Below are 20,193 nucleotides of genomic sequence, written 5' to 3'. Positions count from 1 at the left end.
CCCGTATGCTATCTGCAAATACATTTTCATGCCTCACGAACCCTTCTCCGAGCTTGAAGTCCAGAAAAATCATGGGATTTTCATGTGCATATCTCTATATCTCCACACAAGCAGTTTTGGGAACAATTCTTCATTTTCTTGTATCTCAAGCCCTATTCATACATCATGTAGAAGTTGTGGGAATTGATGGAGCTAAACAGCCTTTCGAGTATTTGGACTTGGGATACAATCCTCTGGGTATCTTAGTATCATTAGTGTTTGGTGTATAATGGTTGGGACTTTGATCGCGACCGGTTTGTGGAGATTGAGTGGTGGGCAATTGGTTGGAAGTGGAAGTATGGAGATTGCGGCAGCTTGTAAGGATAGATGATGAAAAAATGAAATGCTAAGCTGGGTTCGGACATAATGATGGCGTTTCATGTACTATATTTGGAAGGGGTAAAAAGGTGCACTGTCTTCAAGACGTGGCATGAGGAGTCTGTGTATGATGATGATATTCAAGTGTATATTTTTTTTCTTCTGTATATAAGTTTTAGCTAGACCCTTTTCGAACTATGACGACAACTGTACATTGACTCTTTTCGATTCTCGGTTGTGATACTTGGGAAATGATCTCCGTGACAGATGCTTGAGTGTGCATATATAATATCCACAATACCACGCAATTTAAAGGCGAATACGGATCATTAACCACTATAAGATTTTAGCAGCCTCGTCTCAAACTCCGATCTGTCCCTGCTTTAAATGTATATATTTCCAGAGAGTAAACCATGGCCAAGGCTCAGCGCTCACCGGACCACTGCCTTCCAAAATTTCCATATCCGAATTCGAACATAGATTCATCTTTTCAACCCCCGAAAAATCACGGCCCTATTTTTCAGATATCGAAATATTATATATCAAAAAATACAAATCTCTACATAAAGATTGTGAAATAACGCCGACAGTTCTCACCTCGTACGATATGCTAATGTGCATCTAATTGTAGGAAATGGGAGAGTGCAGTGCAACCCTTGTTTAAACTTACTTCCAAGCAGGCTTCAACCAGAGCTGCGTTTACGAAATGCTGTGTTCGTGAAAGATGATGCATGATTCCGCGGCCGATAGCCTGATTACTCGAAATATTGGTTACTCGAAAGCCTGATTACTCAAAAGCCTTATCACTCGATCTCATAAGCCTGGTAGTATTTCAAGGTTTGGGGAAGCCGTGATGTCTTTGGACTGGATATCGCTCGATTTTAACGGCGAAAGCAGGTATTGTATTATCATCTACCCTAAAGATATCTATCTTTCTGGAAGTCCCTTCAACCTCGACTTCCGAGCTTTCATATTTGCATTCATAAGATATCAACTTGGACGAACTCCGCTATGTCAGGCTGATGTGTGTACCCAAGCAAGGAACTTCTAAGTTGGACCCATTCATTTTATGGTAACCAGCCAATCAACCAGCAGATTGTTTACTGTCTGAATACTGTCGGGATCCTGTCGGGATCCGTATTGCATGCGGCCACGTTGGATAGATTCTGCTAGAAAAGGCGCAGTTTACCTGTTGATGAAGCATAAACAACATCATAATTGGCTCTTACCACTCGTGATTAGTGAAATAACTGATTAGTGGCGGTTTTGATTCTGGCTGAGTGCAGTGACTGCTTTTTGTTGGTTGAATGCTCATAGATGTGGTTGCGTTCATATACGGGAAACTTTCGATACGACAAATGCTTTAATATATGTTAGGGGTTGCCTTCGAGTACTCCATGAGGCTGCAACTTTCAAACTTCTCAGTTCCTACAATATAGGGACTAATCGTCGAAATTTCCAAACTATTTTTATTCTTTTGCTAGGTCGTGGTTGCTCCATCAATCCTCTTTTAGAACTAAATGATAGCTCACCGCCCGTTGCCACTCTAGTGCAGCCTTTTTCGGATTAGCTTACAGTGTTTTTGACTAGTGTATCATGTCCACCGAACATCGTAGGCCGGAAAACTATTCGGCAGCTTCAGATAAGAGGACCTCTACGTCTTCAATCAACTCTCGAAGTGAATGCGACACTGAAGCAAGCACTAGCCATCTAGTTCCATGTGGCCTGAAAGCTCAAGGCATGATATTTTATCCTACTTTTACTACTCTTGCTAACCATGTGGATAGAAAATGAGATTGATTACGAAAATGAATGCCACGACCGGGAACCAAGTTGGCCTGAGACACCGAAAACGCCACATTCTGACTTTTTAGAGCTGTCTTCTGAGCCAACTCGAGACTTTACATCTCAATTGCACACAGGCAACCGAACAAGCAAGGGCATGGTCGACAAGTTCGCCGAAGGAACTTTCAATGAGACTACTGCTCAGACTTCCTCTAATACAATGACGAGTACACCTGTAGCTGGAGAAGACAGTGAAACGAAGCAGGGACAAATTCAAACGACAGATTTTACGCCATTTTCTGGAACTTTTGATGCCAGTCTGGTGCTAGCAAAGATGAATGATAATAGGAGCTAATAGTGAATAGTGTATCAAGTTCATAGAAGCGAGGAGTTCCAAGTCGGACGAGTGCGTAATAACCTACGCTTTTTATCCGAGAAAAGCTAACCAAGTAGATTTTCAAAACTCTGGAACCCCTAATTGAAGAAGCTCCTGGCTATGCTGCTAGGGCACGACAGTTTTTTAATTATTAAAAAAAATGAGGGTTATAGTCTTCGTCTGTAAGTCCGCAACCTCCTAACCGTTTATGTGACAATATAACAAGACATGTAATGTTGAGTAAGGCTGGCCTTAGTCCCATCAGTACATATAGTGGCGAAGGTACGAAAGGAAAAGGCGTTGATGGCAAACAGCATGCAATTATATATAGCAATCAACCTACCATAATTGAAGGAGAAAAAGAGAATGGATTGAATAAGCGAGCAATTAGAGTTATACCCGATGGTCCACGAGGAGTACTCGATACAATGTCTGGGCTAAATTACGCAGAGCTTCACAAAGTTCAACATCACGAGAGGGTATTGTTTATGGGAAGGCTGGCAAAAGAGTCAGAGTTTGATGTAGCCGCCGAAAGTGGTGTTTTTGGCATTCCATCTAGTCTTGGAATGCCACCTCCGAGCTCAGCAGCATCCAGCAACAGCGATAGGGATATACATTTTCTGTCAAATTATTGTAGCCAAGATCAAGCAGCCGAATCAATTGGTAGTAGTCTGCCATCGACATTACCTTATCCCATGGATATTCCAAAGAGAGGATCTGCTGAGTTCAATGGATTGGTAGATGCGCCCTTCGATGTGGCGAAAAGTCTTGCAGATTTGCTATGCTCTGATGAGGATTTCCGATCACTTTTTCGCGAAGCTACGTCCAATGACTCACCCACAGATTCCATGTTCGTGGGCATAATTCAACAAATTACATTGAAATTTTCAGAGAATTTGCGTGCTGAAGGAACGACATCTGGGATAATTCGTGCTGCAGGATACATCAAGGATTTCTCACTAGTGGTTGCTCTACTGTCGCATGATATGCTCGAACCCACACAAAAACTACCAGCTTTCCTAGCCACCCGAAAAGCACAAATAGAATATCTAGAACAAAAAGATCGAATGTTCGAAATTGACTTGGATACCTTGGAGAGTCTGTCCACACCTGAATTTATCAATACTCATGAATCTGACGATATTGGTGAAATAATCAAGAAAACGGCCTCTTGGAAGCTGTTATTGGAAGATATCAAACCTTTATTGAACTATATCCCAGTAAAAAGGGTGTTATTTTCTATCTGGCCCTTCAACATTCCCAGAGACACGCAACATTGCATCAGTTATGTGGTACGATGGGAAATTTCGAGATATATCAGCAGGAACTTTCCCGATGATCAATCAATTAGAGATATCTTAACACTTACAGCAGACACTAGTGGCACTATAGCACAAAGTTGCCGAGAGTATCTGCAGTCAACTTTTCAAGAAATTGGCTTATATGTCCTAGGGGCGGTTGAGGCTCGTCTGTGTAACAACTCTTACAATACTGGCAAGTCTGAGCTTATTATGGTAGGCCGTACGCATGCTTCTGACTAAAATGCAGTATCAATTAGGAACGACATCATTACTCTAGATTTGTCATATGATGATATGAATGATAAATCGGTTTTGGACGTGTCAATCACTGCGAGCTACTCCGTCCATGAAAAGGCTACCTTAGCCATATCCTGGCTCTGCGCTGCACTACGGGAACCATCAAATGATTCCACATACTATTTATCTGTTTCGGTCCAAGCCTCCGAGAAAACTTTAGCTGAGGGATCTAATTACAACATGAAAAGTCATCCGAGAGATAGATTCACTGTGACACCTCGCGATCTTTATACCACACTAGATGGCACAGAGTGCTGGCACACGTTGTTCCCTCGCATGGTTGTTGCCCAGGGATTTCCAGTCAGCAAACGCTCCCAAGGTCGGGGCTTAGACATATCATTTGCTGATATGGCGTTAGTAGCTGGGTGCCTGAGCCTGGTGATGTGTGATGGTGGATTGGCTCCGAACGGTTTAAATTCTGTTCTAATTCCAGTCGAAGAGTTATTGGAAGATGATGCGATACAATGGCATTATTGCCAGAAGACCGCCAAATGCTCAAAATCAAGAAGTTCGACATTTGAAATTGTGGAAGAAACTGGAAAATGGCACAAAGAATTGAACCCTGGTCGATTAATAAATCGAAGGTGTTTTCTTAGATGGGTCCCTGAAGCTTCTATTGTAGTTGGCACCAAGAGATATCCCGGCAAGGAAATGAATTGGTCAACGGCAGAGAGAATTCCAGACAGTCGCCAGATTGCGTCTTATGCCTTCACAATGGGAACTTCAGGACTTGATTTTGCAACAGGCAAAGTATCTTTTAGTTTGACCACTTCATCAATGCCATCTAGCATAATCAGCAAGACCGAGAAAGACATACATGAGATTCTGACAGATGGGGAAAATGATACTGTTCTCATGTATGACAGCGAGAAAGAAATTGCGTGGTATCTACCTCAGTCTTGTGTCGTCCTTTTCCTAGTACGAGCGAGGATCACAAATCACCATTGGGAAGTTTTCAAAGGAAATAAAATTACACACTTGGAGCTAGCGGAGCCTGGCTCAGGTGGCTCAGCGGCTAATGAGGCATTGAAAGCGAACCTAAATTTGCATTTGAAAAAGCAGAATTCTCAGCCCGCCGAGCAATACCGTGAGGAAACTGTTGGCAGTCTCATTAAGGCTATTTGGCAAGCCTTAGATGACATTGGCATGGGTTTAAGGTCCGCCCAAAGGGAGTTTTCAAAGGCTAAAGAAGGCCCTCCTAAGTATATCTATGGGGTAGAATATCGGGATACAGTGGATATGAGAAAGGATAAGGACATTAAACGAGTTGCCATTTCTCGACCATGGGCGCACCTTACCAAAGATTACCCCACGGCAATCTTTTGTAGTAACCTTGAACATCCAATTGTACCAGTTCGACCTGAGCGAATCTGTCGGTCATGGAAACTTGTCCCTTCGGGAAAGAATCACCTAGTAATCACCTGCCCTGTTGTGCAACACTATCTGACACAGGGAAGGAAAGGATTTAGCGAGAATGTGGAGTGGAAATTTTACAACTAACTCATCTGCAAGCATGAGTTCGACAAAAAAAGCGCCGTTCGCCATGTTCAAATTCTTCGCAAAACAGACAAGCTTCAGCCAAACAATGGTGTGTTGAGTCTCGTAGCAAAATACCCGAATGGAAGCTTTATATTCAACAAAGGCAAGCTTTCTAAGTGCTGTCCCGAGATTGTTCCTTCACTGGTGGTAGGAGGATCACAAATTTCTGGGTTGAACGGCCAAGATCGCAGAACTAAAATGAATTCAACGCCAGATTCGTCTGCCAGATCCGCCAGATACGAGAACTGTGATTCGCAATGCCCTGCTATGATCGATAGTGGCGACAGACATTCCACCAATGACCTATGTTCTATCTTCGACGGACAGAGCAATGGGTCATCCAGTCCGAGTTTCTGCTCTACGTTTTCTAATGGAATCCTATCCAGCAATATTCAAAACAGGTCTAGCATGATTTCCACGGAAACAAATGAGGGTCCAAAATCTCAAGGCACTTCAAACCCACTTAATTGTCATAGGAGTGTCTCAAGGAAAGAAGGCAACCCTAACCCCCGCAATCAATGCGACACCATTGAACAAGAACTAGGAACAAGGTGAAGAAACCAAAAAAAATCTGAACATATGCAGTGCATTTCTAAATCTGCACTAGTTGCGTGGTACAGCTATCTCAACAATGTAACAAAGAGGGCTCGAGAGTATGAGTCAATATATCCAACATATATGACTCGCGCAGGAAAAGAAAATAAGGAGATTGGGGATTAAATATTATGTATGCGGATGCTGTGGAGTCGTACTACTTGTTTATTGGAATACTGAATGCGAGCGTCAATCTGGAACATGGCCAATCATTTTTGTTTTTCGATGCGAATTCCTGCCACAAGGTTCCTTTTTTTTAAAGTAATGACATCATTTAAATAGTTGACTATATAACAATATTTCCACAGGCCTTTCCAATCTGTATATTTGACCAAGGCTAGACAAAGGGTAGATATACTAGAGTAAGCTAGAGTAAAACTAGTCGAATAGCCATTCTATTGAAGCTCTATAGAATATGATACTATTCTATAAAATACCTCACACACCAAAATACAGCCCGATACTTAAAACATAAAATTCTATACTCGAAAAAGGATAATATGAATCAAAAAATATTGGAATTTCATCTCTGAATTGGATTATTATATAGTTTGGAATTTTATAATCATATGATACAAAATTTTATAAATCATATATTGTATACTTAATCCTATTGATCGATTTGCTTGAGCATTCTTTCAATTTGGGATAGTGATATAAAACAATCATGTGATATTGAACCTGCAATACCTTATCTTATAGAGGTCAAAAAGCTCGGATACAGTACAGATTCCCAGTCGTGTGCTTGGGTTTGATGCCCAGCTTCCCAGTCGGAAGCCAAGTTATTACTGCCCTAACATTTTTTAAAATGGATGCTCATTCCGTCCTTCCCCTTTCACCATATCTTTCTCGTGAGCGTGGCTTATCTCCACTGATTGAAAACAATGTTCTATCGACAGCATCCACCCTCCAAGACATTCATAAAGTAGTTTGGAATCATGCAAAACGGCGGACTGGACCAAGATGGAGACTGCATCCAAAACCAAACCGACGAGCTGAAGTCAAAGATCCGCACTAACGCACATAATCCGCAGCACATTCTAATAGTTGCTCTATCAGTGACAGAACTTCTGGACCGTGTTGCCGGCCAAGTAACCTCCGAAAGAACAACATATATAGTCAAGATAAAATGTGAAACTTCCAAGCTCTACCACAAAACCTCTCGGCATTTGCTAAACTCGACAGAAACTATCTGTCAAGAAGTAACAGCTTTTACGGTACAAGTGTCATCATCGACTGATGACGACGTGGTCGAAACAGGATTATCGTTCATTCAAGGAAGCAAAGAATACTAATACTGCGTGAATCTTCTTCGGAACCAGTTCAAGCGGAAAACTCGGCACAACATGGAAAGATACCCCGCATGTATTTGTCTTCGGCATCGAGCAGTGATGAGGTTTACATGAATTGGGCACGCCGGAGTAACATCTCGACAGAAGGAACGTAACAAATGAATTACACCTCTGGTATTTGTCTACCAGGTATGAGGTCAAACTGCATCACGTAATGAAGGAAATGGAGGTTGGACCTGATCGTTTTAGCCGAGGCGATCAGTTGGCCCCGTTGCACGGTCACTAACCCCAGAATGTCCATTTTATGCTGCCATGAACACAACAACTAAATGTTGTGAAACTGGACTATTAATGATCGTGGAGTACTCTTTTCTGGGGCACATCGCGCACGGTAGACAATTTTTATCAAGTAATAACAAGCCACATGATGTGTGCCACTGCACGCACAGAGTCTCGTAATATAATAACTTTATTTTGCTGTGGCTGACCTGACTGGGAAGGGAGCTAATCTACGGACATGATGTACGACATTTTGCTTTCTGGAAGTCATTTTGGAGGACAGCGATAAAATGTGCATGGTTCGTCAGAATAACGGTCTTCTTTCGTTCGCATTGTGCAATTGAGAGGGCTGGAGAAACGATCTCCATTATTTCAATACCTGCTGTGTAGAAATAGATTCAACTATTTGGGAAATAGGAAATCCAAAAGAGGTTTCTTTCAAAATCGTCGCCACAATTGGATAGGTTATGACCAAATTCGCAAACGTATACAGGTTATACAACAGTGTTATACGAAGTCTATTGCACGATAGATCCTCTAGAGCTTGTGATCGACTTGTATTCTCTGTTAGAGACACCGATTTTACTCGGCGTGTTCTTTCTAATACGTAACTCTACGCAACTAAAATGAGGAGAAATCTCGATGAGAATACTTTAAATTGTTCCAGAACTTCTTAGCATCTCACGTGACGTGAATCATTACTCAAATATCCATTTTGCATTCGGTTTTGTACGGCTCAAAATCATGAGACTGTCAAATCACATGGGGGCCCCTCATCATACTCCATGATTACTCGTTGGAAAAGCGGGAATTCCTCAAACCCACGAGTCAACATTAGTCCAGTCACAGCTTAGCCAAGTCTAATATACTATCTATGCCTTGCGTGCTCCCAACCCCAACATCATCATTATCAAATTAATTGCAGGGCGAGTCCAATCAGGTACTGAATGGATATAATCAGAGGGGAAACTTGCAGGAACAACACCATGTTTCAGGAAGTCTAATCAATACTCCTTGTACACCGTATCTGAAATACTTTGAGTATCAAGACAGCGACAATCGAAGTTCCACCAAAGCTTATCTAGCGGTGAAGTAGACCACCCAATCCGAGCCCCTTTCCTATCACCAGGACACCATGAACGAACGGACATTCCATACGACCTTCCATGGTACCTTGCCCAAGCATCCACGAATTTTGGAAAATTCAATCTGAAATTCTCCTTTCAGCTATTACGGAGTCCTTATTTTCGCTCTAAATTGATTCGATTTTGGCGTCAGCTCAGTCGATCGATTTAGATTAGATAGTACATACTTTACTTCGTAAATTACACGGTAAAAGTTGCGGTATGATTATACTATGCAGGTGCCATTACCCTTTTAGATTTTTCTGCTTACCGGGCTCCCATGTTTAGTGCTAACCAATGCACAAGAGCCCAGTTTTGTTGGCTTTTTTTCACATTCCTCTAAGGTTCATGGACCTGCGTGGGTTAATCTATCGAAACTATGAGGCATTTCCCTGTCACAACCTAAACATTCTATATATTGAGACATTTTCCCACCTATTAGTTCGATCTTGCTCCTGGTCAAATTACCACTGTCACACCAAATCACACACTGCAATGGGCTTTGAACTCAAGCTTCTCTTCATCAACGCTTCGTCAGATAAATACTCAAGTTCGACCAAAAGTCGATAACAACGAAAGCACTTCTTTTCTACACTATCACAGTTGTTACACATATTAATATCCATTCCAGTATCCAGCCTCGCAACGTCGCCGCCGGACAAATCTGCTTCTGATCAATTTTAATTCTTTCAAATTACCCATTCTCCAAATTTAATCTTTCCGCTTTAATCTCAAATATAAAATACCCAAAAAACGTTCAAAACGTTCAAAACAATCGGTCATCATGCAGATCTCACCACCCCGCAACGCCCACGCATTTTCCAATAAGCGAACACTGAAATCAACTCCTTATCTGAACCCTTACGCCTCTTCTCGACCACGACAAGCATCTTCAACCTCATCTCTTCGCATTCCTCTCGCGGCCACAAACCGTAACGCACGAGAACGCGCTCCGATTCGTCAGGTTCAACAACCAGAGTCGGAAGTTAGTATTATTGTCACGACGTGGGATGATGAGGGGAAGTGCTGGTATCCGGTCGAGGCTTATGGTCCTATTGGAGAGCATTTGAACAAATTTATCGAGGCTAGGAGAAGAGCTAAGCAAATGAATGAGAGGAGAGATTCGGAGTAAAAAGGTGCATGGATCTTCATACCAAGTGTTGGAAAAGAGGATGGAGTTGCATGGATGATTTTTCCATGGTTTGGTGTCTGCTTGTGGAGTTTTTATGATGAATGATGATGATTTTTCTTTTGGGGTAATGGGTTAAGCGCTATGACTAGAATGATGGCATCAATAGGGTAGATGGCACACGAAAAAATGGTTCGTCTCGAGGCAACAAGGGCAACTGAACTGACCGGGACGGGAGGGATAATAGAAGGGATATTCGGAGTTCAATTTTGGCATTTCTCATACTACAGTAGCTAGCAATTCCATCCTCTAAATGAGTCGCAAGACTCTGTGCCCTATGGCACTCCATGATTTGCTTGTTTGTTACTTGATTATACCGAAGCATCCTTTTGTTTCTCTCTCTTCAGTGGTCTAGGCACCGCTAAGGCTTAATCACTCTCTCCCATGCAGCACATAAACATAACCTAACCCACCATATAATGTCTCCGCCGTCACGTCCCACCAGCCTGGTCTCCAGCATACCGGTATGTGCGGGACCACCCGTTTTACCGAACCCTCTCTCGCCCGTTAACTAAATTTCCATTTCTCCTTGGGCTGAGAAGTCCCCACCCGGGCTGAAACTGACAGCCGTTATGGGAATGGACTTATCTGCGGAGTAGCTGCGGATCTCCACTACGTCCTGGCTCTCTAGCTTCATGCAATGCATGTTGAAGTTTTTCTTCCGTGCTTGGCCAAATTGCTTCTAGGACTGGGATGGGGGAGAAATTTTTTTCGTCACGTTGATTGTGGGGCTAGTGGTCCAAACTTAAGATTGATGGAGTTGACATTGGGAGTTTTTTTTTAAGTGGTCTTAAGGTTTGCGAGCGGGAAATAGGGGGTTTTTTGGGGAGTTTTTTAGGGGGCACTTTCATGGGTTGAGGATCGACGGTGAGTGTGATGGATGGGGTTCTAGAAGTATCAAAAGTTTCTACAGTCTAGAATTGATCTTTGATGAATGACTCAGATGGATGGTTGATTCGGAGCTGTAGGGTCGTATTGCGTGGTCTTCTATACTTTTTCGGTATTTTTTCGCTGTTCTTGTTTGGTCATTTCGTATTTCCTAGCGAAGCGACAGGAAAGCGGATAATAAATTAGATCGTCAGGGGCACTAGGGCAGCTTGGATCACTACCCGCCATTACCCCGCTATAATAAGGTGGGTGGAGGTTGGAACGGAAAAATCATCTCGTTCTTCAATCGTTTTTTGTTAGGTAATCGAGATGCTTATTTCTGAGGTGGTTAGCTAGGGTTCACTATTGTTCGTATTTTAGATGCTCGGCGGATGCGAGAGTTATTTGATGTACTGTGGTTAGTTAACAAAGTGATATGGGGAATTTGTAAAGTTATGTCGAGCTGATATCCTGTGGGACTTGGTTGATGTGAATCGAAAATTGTTAAATCTAACTTCATAAATCTCTCCCTCCGTAAAGTAATACATAGCGAATAAACAGCCCTACATATTCTATTCGGAACCACGGTAAAGTCAAAGCCAGACCGGAAACAATAGCCGAAAGAGTCCTATTCAAAGTCCATGATTATCATGTAGAGACCCGGCAACCTTCATCCTCATGATCCTCTCGATCGTCTCCATGTTTTTGGGTAGAATCTGTACCCTTGCCATCCTTGCCATGACAAGATATTAGACATCCAGAAACTAGTGTTGCTGTGTTTGTGTTTCTTGTGCTTGTATAATACTATAGTTGGTTCTCCAGCTTCCTGGACAGCCTCTCCAAACATTTCTTCGTCAGCTGCGTGGATGTCTTCGGCATCGGTTGCAAGAAGATCAAGAAAAAGATTATCCGAAATTGCAGCTGCAGTCTTAGTATCGGAATGCTCCGATTGTTCACCTTCCTTATTCTCTCAATATTGAAACCTCGTGTGAGACTCTCTTTGAAGGCTGGCCCAGCCCTTCTCACTCTGATAACCTCTAGATCCATAAAGCCTACTCGACTTGCTGTCTTGCGCATATTTTCGGAGTATTCAAACATGCAGGCGAGTACGTATCTCCTCCAGGCGACTATGAGTGTCCAAACGATACGACACCACTTTACCCTTCTGTTCCAGAACAGTTGCTTTCTGACCAACTTTCGCTCTGACACTCCGACCTGGAAAGTTTTTGTTCGCTCTCCTCGGAATATCTAAAATGAGCAGGCTTTATTCTACGAACTCTAGGATCCTGAGAACGAGTATCTTGCCTCCAAACTGCAGTCAATATTCTATACAGCTCTTTAGTTGTTGCTAAAGTTATCGAAATTGTTTTTGGGACGGCTCTTTTGATAGATTATCTATTGTCATATTATTTGACTATCGCATTATTCTACGCCGATTCATATAATCTTACAAGATTATATGAGATACCTGATCAAAACTCTTGTCTACAAGCTTAATCCAGATTTACCAACTGTTTTTCAAAATCTTTACTTCTCGAAATACACACTCTTTAGAGTATGGTTCTGGTATCAGATATCCACAGAACTAAGGAGGCTAGTTGCCTGTACAGGCCGTATGGGCTAAGAACAGATGCGACTGGCGTAGTTGGGGAAGTAAGATTACATGATGAGAAAATGATTATACCATGTAATGCTCAGATACAGCAACATGTATAGAAGATTACAGAGTAGGCTTCAACTGAGTTATTCATAAATTACACTACTCCAATGTCGAAAGTTAGTGAGCAGTCTAGAGACGTTGCTCAAAAGCTTTCTTCTTGAAAAGGTATGGTAATGCTCTGCCTAGCAATGAACTGCTTCTTTCTATCAAATCCTCATGCCACTTCAAGGTTGAATCGTAGTATCAGGGCTATCATTGAGCCCCCTACCTATATCCCGTACTCGATTCTAGCGACAATTTCAACAATAACTGGTTTAAAAACAACAACCGAATAAGAATTTCATCAAATTAAAGGTAAGAAATAGGAATATGAGCAACGAGGGTTCAAAACCCAAGTCATCCCCAATTCTATTTGACTCCATCGCACTTTCCACACTCTCGTTCTGGTTTTACATGGCGCCACTTGAGAGCTGTGGTGACACAGTTGCAATCACAATATTTCTAGTCCGCAACAATGGGAGATCATGTCTCTTATCTCATACCGCTTTTCTCCATCCCCACAAACTCCCCCATGCTACCCCTCCTCGCTCAATGGCGATATTCACCCCTATCACCAAAGCTATGGGTGACGTTATAATATCTTCTGTGATGTTTCATTACGACTTGCCATTTCTTTTCTAATTGCCTTCTGATCATTGAAGAATATTTTCAAAAGACTTCAGTCTATAGGTGATTTAGCTTTCTAAATCTCCTGCTTTAAAGGTAGAAAACACACGAAAATAGGATCAAGATAGGAATCGCTAAACCTTCACCGGAAATCTAAAGTACAAATTTATTAGTTGACTGAAAATGTTTGATCATACTCCGCTTAGTTTTGCTTACAGAGGTGCTTTGTGAAAGCCTTTTGCCAACTATACACAACGTAGGTATCATCAATTGTGAACACTTTGTCTTTCAGTTTTCTTTGGCATTACTTGGTCTTGAGTAGAAATCGTGTGGCATGAGAGCCTAGCTTTAGCTTCCTCGGGAACTTTGAGGGTATATGAGATCTGCTCATGTTTGGATGTTTGCTTGCGAGCAGGATGAGCTTGCGTGTCAACTTTTGGAGAACCGTTTTGATCATTTGAGACTTAAAAAAAGAGATTTTAATGTGGAAAATGATCTCAGAAATACGGTCCAGGAAGCAATCAATGGGTAAATCTATAATTCCCTAGGATAAGAAAACTACTTGGCTGGAGAAGTGGCAGAAATATAGTTTTGAACCCTAAAATTAAGAAAAGCCGATATGTTCCGAGACAGAAAGAGTTCTGCCAACTGGAGAAGTCTAGAAATGAAGCGAATCGTTGAAATTAGGGAAGTCACTTCGAAATATGCTAGTAAAGATTTGGCGAGGCAGGACTAAAAAGGGGGCGAGAGAAATCCAAACACAAGGTATCACCTGCCCCCGAATCCAAATAAGCCAGTTAATCTCCCATTATATTGGTTCCGTTTCGTCTGGCCTGAAGAGGTTAAATCATGATGATATTTCACCAATACTTACCACAGTTTGCATTTAGCACGCATATGGTTTATTCATTCTAGTAAGACAAATGTAAGAAAGGGCAATAAATAACATATTGTTCTTCAACCTACAAAAAGAACAAGAAAAATCACGGATTGTTAGCTGGTGAGATTCTTCTGACAGAATTTTGGTACCAATACACAGGTCAGATTATTGCACTCCAATTTTGTTGTCAAATGCTATCAATGTCTGCTATGTTCTCATCATGGTAGAGACGGTACCAGGAGACTATCTTGAATCATATCCATGAGACTGGGGCATCGAAAAAAATATCTTGCGAAAGCAAAGTGGAATTCAGATCGATTCTTGAACCAAACACGCTAGACTCCGTAAGGATTTGCCCGAGAAACACCGCAATTCAATTGCACCCACTCCAATCGCGCAGGGGCCCGCTTCTCTTCAATCTGCAGAGCCAGAACTAATTCAGGAAGCCCCTATACCCACTTCGGTTATCATCAAAACATATCCTAGTCATCTCCTTCCTAGTCGCATTTTTCCTCATCCCCGACATCCATTTCCACAATCACAAAAGCATCTTCCTCATCTATTTTCCGCGCAGCCTCCTTACTCTGCTTAGCCTATATACTAGCGATACAATCAAGGAAATTTTTCGTACTAACCTTTGCTTTTCGTGCTGTGGTGAGTTTTTTGTTGTAAGTCTCGTTTAGATAGATCTATTGTTCATTAGTTCAGTTATTCGCAGACACTTGTCTTAGGATATAGGATATACAAAGACGTATAGGTGAGTGAGCCTTACCAGAGCGCCACTATCATCCAAACTATATTGTTCTTTATCGAAGACCAATTTTTTGGCTGCGATGCAGTATTTACGGCGGACTTGCGTCTATTTCAACATTTATCAGCTTTACGAACCAACTCACCCGACAAAAACTCACATAGACCTCATCGGGGTCCACTCCCGGAAATTTCGTATCAGGCCAAAGACGTCTAACAAGCATTTTCTGACTTCTCCATTGGATATACGCCTCGTCCACGCTCGGATGACGAAGTCTGTTAATGATCTCGATGTTAGCGAGCATTTGTTGCCAAGTACTAGCTTTTGCTTGTGACAGGACGAAAGAGGATGGGATGTTGTTTCTAGCGTGGTTCTGGACGGCGAGGTGAGTGGTGTATTATAGGAAAGTAAGATTTCATTAAGTTCTGCGGGGAAGCGGGATGGTCGAAGAATAAAGAACGTATACTTATACTCACAGCGATCCACTCAATTTGATCTTGATACACAAGTTGCGGCGGAGATTCAAGACCTGCGTATGGTTCAAGCGGAAGAATTTCCTTGACAAAGTCGAGAGAGACAGTTACTTGGTGCAAGGCGTGCGCCGCTTGATTCATGGTTGCGGACTTTTGAGTTTTAATTTGTGTGGAGATTATGGATTGAGTATGAAGTGGTAATTTTGTGTTTCAAGAATACTGATGTAAGTTTGAAATGAAAATGTTTATTTCTCTTTGTAAACTATGTTTTTTGGTTGAGAATTTCTGGTCGAGAAATTAGCCTGATGTTTTTGAAGCGAAAATGATTGCTACAATTAGGCACGTACAGGAGGACACCTGAAGGCAGTAGAGAAGGCTCAGTTTCAATTCTTTTGTGACTGTTGAAAGAGGGGTTCCAGTGGACTTGCACGCCTTTGCTTGGTTGAATGAATTTGCTTTTGATTTTGTGATTCACTATCACTATGTAAGAACTTCATCCTGCCACACATGCTGTTACTACTGCAGAAAATTCTTCGTAAAGACGGTAGTTTCCACCTTCCGATAATATCGTATATCATCTTATCTTAATATTCGGGAAACAATATATGTGTTGAAAGTATAATTCAAGTGGAGCTAGAAAGTAGGGGACCTAGCGCCAATTAGGACTAGTAGAGCTCTGTTCCCATGGAGCTTTTACTCTTCAGTCAAGGCTGATACCCTGAGTCCCTTTATATTTTAAGCTTAATGCTTCTCGGAATTTTTGTGAAGAGTCATACTTTAAACAATAGTTCATTTTGGTACCTATCACTACATAGCCACGGATCTCACGCTGAGTCCTACAGGTATGAGCTCTGATAGCCGGGAATCCAAACTTTTGGGCAGGGCTATTCAGATGATATCATAAGAACAAAATTATGTATGCTTGTCCCGTAAGACTGTTCCATAACCTTCGCTTGGAAGACTATACGTACAGTCTATGATTATGTCCATGACTAAGCATTATCACGACGAATCGAGAGAGAAAACTTCTCCTGGTTGTGCTTGATATCTTTCTATTGCATTTTCTAACATCCAATTCTATAGCTTGAAGGCCGTTCAATGCCTTGTGCGAGTTTGACATCTTAAAGAGCCTTCCTGCCATTCATAACCACTCGACTCGTGAGCTTGACCACCCCAACCACAGACAGTGCTTTTATTTGTTCGACCATATCAACCTAAGTTAGATTATCATTGCCCGACATCACTTTTTCTTTTTGTGACTCGATATCTGATACCAGAAATTTTTTCCGCATTCTCATACGTTGGAGTAGCACTCCATCCACGAGAATTACTTTTCACAATACTTCCCTTTTTCACCAGAGTGGTCAGATCTCAGCCACACATATTTCTGCACGCATTTAGTGACTCTTTCCAAAAATTTTTAGTAAGTTTCCGCTCCAGTAACAGCCCAGAACATGTAGCAAAACATTACCAATGATACCTCTGCGAGTCCCAATGCTTCTCTCTGGTTACTTACCCTCTACATCAGATTTTTAGCCGCTCCTGATAGCGTCAGCTCACACTAAAAAAACATGAAGCCATCACACAAACTAAACCGTGAGTAGCAAGAAAACTTCCATGAGTTCCTCGAGCGTAATTGGGAAGGGTGTTGCGGATTTAGAGCAAAGGTTACCAATGAGGGGTACTAATAAGGTGGTGGTGATAGGTAACCAGAAGGATGGTGCATAGAGCCATATGTAATGAAATTGAATGTAAATGAAGTAGACAACGGACATCTTATATCAGTCCGCGGGCACCGAATCGTACGCCGCCATAAAGGTTCATGATGACACTTGGTTTGGGTGAGGTTACGTTGCGACAGATGTATATATCACTTGAGAAACATGATCTTTTTTGAAATTGAAATTGAGACGTTTCTCTTTTTCCTCGGGGCTAGCCGCCATTACCCGAACTCGTAAAACTCCGTACACAGGATCTAGGTTTTGTGTGGATAATGATTCGATGCGTTAATGACGTAGTTGATTCAAGAAATCTGGTGGCCACTGTTTTTCTTTTCATCTACTCGAGTAATGTGTTATAATAAAGTTTTATCAATTGGGGCGAAGAGTGAAGGTTCTATTATAGAACAAAGATTTCTGAGTTCAAAACTCTTGGTACCACTAACTGTTCTCTTGGTATGGATCTTATGTGGAACAATCCTTCGAACAAAATAGCCTCAGTTTTATCGAAACGAGATGCATTGAATGATAAACTAGCTCGTTTTCGCACAGATAAATTAATCAAAGATCAATACACTACATTGATTAGTAAACATGTCAAAATTGGCCAATGAGAGCGAAATTTATTTTGGGGTCTTGACGCACGACCCGCCTCGTTTGTTTCCGGCCTCGGTAGACTGTGATTAGTAAACTTCTCTTTGCAAAGTCGGACTTATCATTTCTTCCATAAATTGAACGATGCTGCTGGTGTGGACTTTGGAGCGGAGTCCGACCTCACTCCAGTCACCTTCCTGCAGTTAATATTTTTCCGTTACGACGCATCGGAGGGAGCGTATATGCCTCCGTGGTGCAGGAATTTATGACTGCATTGCATGATGATATGGGTGGAGGACGACAGGACGATGTGGATTTGAACTAATTGAAGGCTGTGAATGGTCCATTTTGCCATGGAGTCCCAAAACTCTGTTCTAGTATTGACGGTGGCAGATGTAAAACAATCATTATGGATGTGGGGTGGTACTATTTTACTGTGTCTGTTGTATGTATATATAGGAGTCCCCGATGTATGTTTTCAGGTCAAGCGCAGTGAAGACCTTGTATTCCAATCTACATCATTATGGTCGACCTTACCATTCTTCCAACCTTCAAGACGGCGGGAATAACTGTCGTCATAATTTCCCTCGCATTACTCTTCAAAGTATTAAAACATCTCGAGCTATATTATCTCAGAAGACTAACAAGTTGTAGACACTCCATAGAGCATACTTTACCTCTCTAAGCAAGATCCCAGGACCTTGGTACGCAAGTTTAACTCATCTTGTCCTCCGATACCATATCCTCACCGGAAATCGCGTTCACTACATCCATGCCCTTCATCATACCTACGGTCCCGTTGTCCGCATCTCTCCGGTCGAAGTATCATGCGCTTCGCTCTCCTCCTTCCTCACCATCCATCCTGTCTCTAAACCTTTCCTCAAATCTACCTGGTATCAAAGGCTTGTCCCCCCTCCTGCAGGGATCCTCAGCATGATTGATCCAAAAGAACATGCTGCTCGCCGCAAATTATTTTCACAAGCTTTTAGTAAGAGCTTTTTGAAAACAAACTGGGAGCCTGAAGTTAGGAAAAAAGCTACAATGGCGGTGGAAAAGATTAAGAAGAATGCTTTGATAAATGAGGTGGATATCTTGACGTACTTTACGTTCATGGCAACTGATGTCGTGGCACACCTGGCTTTTGGAGAAAGTTTTAAAACTTTGGAAACTGAAAAGGTGATTTTCTCCGCCGGCTTCTGAATGATCTAGTACTGAACTAAAATTAGAAAACCCAACTCGTTATTGATCTTCAACATGAAATTAATAGGGGCACTTTACGCGCCGAGATTCCTAATCTATTCGCCATTGGAAAATACCTACGTATCCCCGGTCTCCAAACAGGTGAAGCAAGAATCAGAGAATATGGTATATTAGCAGTCAAAAACGCCAAATCACATAGTCAGGCTAATCCGACTATATTCCGAAAAGCTCTCTCCGAGTCTAAGACAGAAAATGCGGAGGGTTCAATGTCAGATGAAAATATTCTGCAAGAAGCTGCTTTCTTTATTGTGGTGGGCACCGATACAACTGCTAATTCAATCACGTATATACTGTACAATATTTTGAAGGATCGGAATTTGCAGAAACAGTTAGAAGATGAGGTAGAGACGTTGGGCGAGGACTTCGAGGCAAAGGATGTGGAGCAGTTGGTGCTGTTAAATGCGGTTATTGACGAAGGAATGCGGTTGTATGGTGCAGCACCTGGCTCTCTACCTCGGGTCGTGCCAAATGGAGGAGCTGTCTTGGATGGATATCAAGTTCCAGGCGGCGTAACAGTTTCGACCCAAAGTTGGACCATCCACCGCGATCCAGAAATCTTTCCAGAACCTGACAGGTATTTCCCTCCCCCATATTTTCACTCTCTAAATTCTCCCCATGAAAACACTAACACATATCCCCCCTAGTTTCCGACCTGAACGCTGGCTAGAAAACAAATCAAACGATATGAAAGCAGCTTATCATCCTTTCGGATCAGGAACACGCACTTGTATAGGAATTCATTTGGCAAGAATGGAAATCTGGTTAGCTCTCGCTTTGTTCCTCAGAGAGTGTAAGGGAGCAAGAATTGCGTCAAGTCAATCTGATGATGATATGGTGCCTATAAACTCCTTCGTGATTGAGCCAAAGGGTGGAAAATGTATGATTACTATGAAGGATGGATACTAGTATGGATATTTGGGGTGTAGAATGGTTTCTTGGGCGGGAAAGGGGTTTCGTTATTTAAGCAGAAGAAATTGAGAGGATTATCAAATTTGAAGATAGGCAATAAGAACGGCGGATCATTAGATCAAAGATATGGCAACTGAAAGGCGATTTAAAACACTATTTCCGTGAATCAGATTGACTACCATCCTTAAAGCTCATCTCTATGCAGACTCCCACCATATTGAGTAGAGAAAATAGCATCGGATTCTAAAAAGATGTTAAACACAACACTTCTTCAAACCTTCG

At 42.0% G+C, this 20,193-nt stretch overlaps 12 protein-coding genes across 12 annotated transcripts; 8 read left to right on the top strand and 4 right to left on the bottom strand.

Annotated features, from left to right (window-relative positions):
* Positions 1-268: 268 nt before the first annotated feature.
* On the top strand, positions 269-370 carry SS1G_09649 (predicted protein; the record flags this gene model as incomplete). Its single annotated transcript, XM_001588966.1, has 1 exon — positions 269-370. The coding sequence occupies one exon, from the start codon at positions 269-271 to the stop codon at positions 368-370; it is 102 nt and encodes a 33-aa protein (XP_001589016.1).
* A 296-nt stretch (positions 371-666) lies between these two features.
* Positions 667-1,090, bottom strand: SS1G_09648 (predicted protein; the record flags this gene model as incomplete). The annotated part of the gene is made up of 3 exons (XM_001588965.1): positions 667-693; positions 793-870; positions 1,028-1,090. The coding sequence occupies 3 exons, from the start codon at positions 1,088-1,090 to the stop codon at positions 667-669; spliced, it is 168 nt and encodes a 55-aa protein (XP_001589015.1).
* An 863-nt stretch (positions 1,091-1,953) lies between these two features.
* On the top strand, positions 1,954-2,497 carry SS1G_09647 (predicted protein; the record flags this gene model as incomplete). The annotated part of the gene is made up of 2 exons (XM_001588964.1): positions 1,954-1,969; positions 2,145-2,497. The coding sequence occupies 2 exons, from the start codon at positions 1,954-1,956 to the stop codon at positions 2,495-2,497; spliced, it is 369 nt and encodes a 122-aa protein (XP_001589014.1).
* A 254-nt stretch (positions 2,498-2,751) lies between these two features.
* SS1G_09646 (predicted protein) lies at positions 2,752-5,616 on the top strand (the record flags this gene model as incomplete). Its single annotated transcript, XM_001588963.1, has 3 exons — positions 2,752-4,039; positions 4,475-5,318; positions 5,586-5,616. 3 exons carry the CDS (start codon positions 2,752-2,754, stop codon positions 5,614-5,616), a joined length of 2,163 nt encoding a protein of 720 aa, XP_001589013.1.
* A 1,441-nt stretch (positions 5,617-7,057) lies between these two features.
* SS1G_09645 (predicted protein) lies at positions 7,058-7,267 on the top strand (the record flags this gene model as incomplete). Its single annotated transcript, XM_001588962.1, has 1 exon — positions 7,058-7,267. One exon carries the CDS (start codon positions 7,058-7,060, stop codon positions 7,265-7,267), a length of 210 nt encoding a protein of 69 aa, XP_001589012.1.
* A 2,461-nt stretch (positions 7,268-9,728) lies between these two features.
* On the top strand, positions 9,729-10,076 carry SS1G_09644 (hypothetical protein; the record flags this gene model as incomplete). Its single annotated transcript, XM_001588961.1, has 1 exon — positions 9,729-10,076. The coding sequence occupies one exon, from the start codon at positions 9,729-9,731 to the stop codon at positions 10,074-10,076; it is 348 nt and encodes a 115-aa protein (XP_001589011.1).
* A 697-nt stretch (positions 10,077-10,773) lies between these two features.
* Positions 10,774-10,917, top strand: SS1G_09643 (hypothetical protein; the record flags this gene model as incomplete). The annotated part of the gene is made up of 1 exon (XM_001588960.1): positions 10,774-10,917. One exon carries the CDS (start codon positions 10,774-10,776, stop codon positions 10,915-10,917), a length of 144 nt encoding a protein of 47 aa, XP_001589010.1.
* A 413-nt stretch (positions 10,918-11,330) lies between these two features.
* Positions 11,331-12,716, top strand: SS1G_09642 (predicted protein; the record flags this gene model as incomplete). The annotated part of the gene is made up of 4 exons (XM_001588959.1): positions 11,331-11,348; positions 11,382-11,418; positions 11,811-11,932; positions 12,555-12,716. 4 exons carry the CDS (start codon positions 11,331-11,333, stop codon positions 12,714-12,716), a joined length of 339 nt encoding a protein of 112 aa, XP_001589009.1.
* Positions 12,717-14,703: 1,987 nt separating this feature from the next.
* Positions 14,704-15,571, bottom strand: SS1G_09641 (predicted protein; the record flags this gene model as incomplete). Its single annotated transcript, XM_001588958.1, has 5 exons — positions 14,704-14,799; positions 14,842-14,895; positions 14,979-15,065; positions 15,118-15,330; positions 15,434-15,571. The coding sequence occupies 5 exons, from the start codon at positions 15,569-15,571 to the stop codon at positions 14,704-14,706; spliced, it is 588 nt and encodes a 195-aa protein (XP_001589008.1).
* A 559-nt stretch (positions 15,572-16,130) lies between these two features.
* SS1G_09640 (predicted protein) lies at positions 16,131-16,550 on the bottom strand (the record flags this gene model as incomplete). The annotated part of the gene is made up of 2 exons (XM_001588957.1): positions 16,131-16,314; positions 16,402-16,550. The coding sequence occupies 2 exons, from the start codon at positions 16,548-16,550 to the stop codon at positions 16,131-16,133; spliced, it is 333 nt and encodes a 110-aa protein (XP_001589007.1).
* A 469-nt stretch (positions 16,551-17,019) lies between these two features.
* SS1G_09639 (predicted protein) lies at positions 17,020-17,205 on the bottom strand (the record flags this gene model as incomplete). Its single annotated transcript, XM_001588956.1, has 1 exon — positions 17,020-17,205. One exon carries the CDS (start codon positions 17,203-17,205, stop codon positions 17,020-17,022), a length of 186 nt encoding a protein of 61 aa, XP_001589006.1.
* Positions 17,206-18,095: 890 nt separating this feature from the next.
* SS1G_09638 (hypothetical protein) lies at positions 18,096-19,908 on the top strand (the record flags this gene model as incomplete). The annotated part of the gene is made up of 4 exons (XM_001588955.1): positions 18,096-18,187; positions 18,408-18,918; positions 18,969-19,576; positions 19,647-19,908. 4 exons carry the CDS (start codon positions 18,096-18,098, stop codon positions 19,906-19,908), a joined length of 1,473 nt encoding a protein of 490 aa, XP_001589005.1.
* Positions 19,909-20,193: the final 285 nt, after the last annotated feature.

Source organism: Sclerotinia sclerotiorum, genomic scaffold (assembly GCF_000146945.2).
Source record: "Sclerotinia sclerotiorum 1980 UF-70 scaffold_14 genomic scaffold, whole genome shotgun sequence".
NCBI classification, from domain to species: Eukaryota; Fungi; Ascomycota; class Leotiomycetes; order Helotiales; family Sclerotiniaceae; genus Sclerotinia; species Sclerotinia sclerotiorum.
This window is presented reverse-complemented; position numbering and strand designations above follow the sequence as displayed.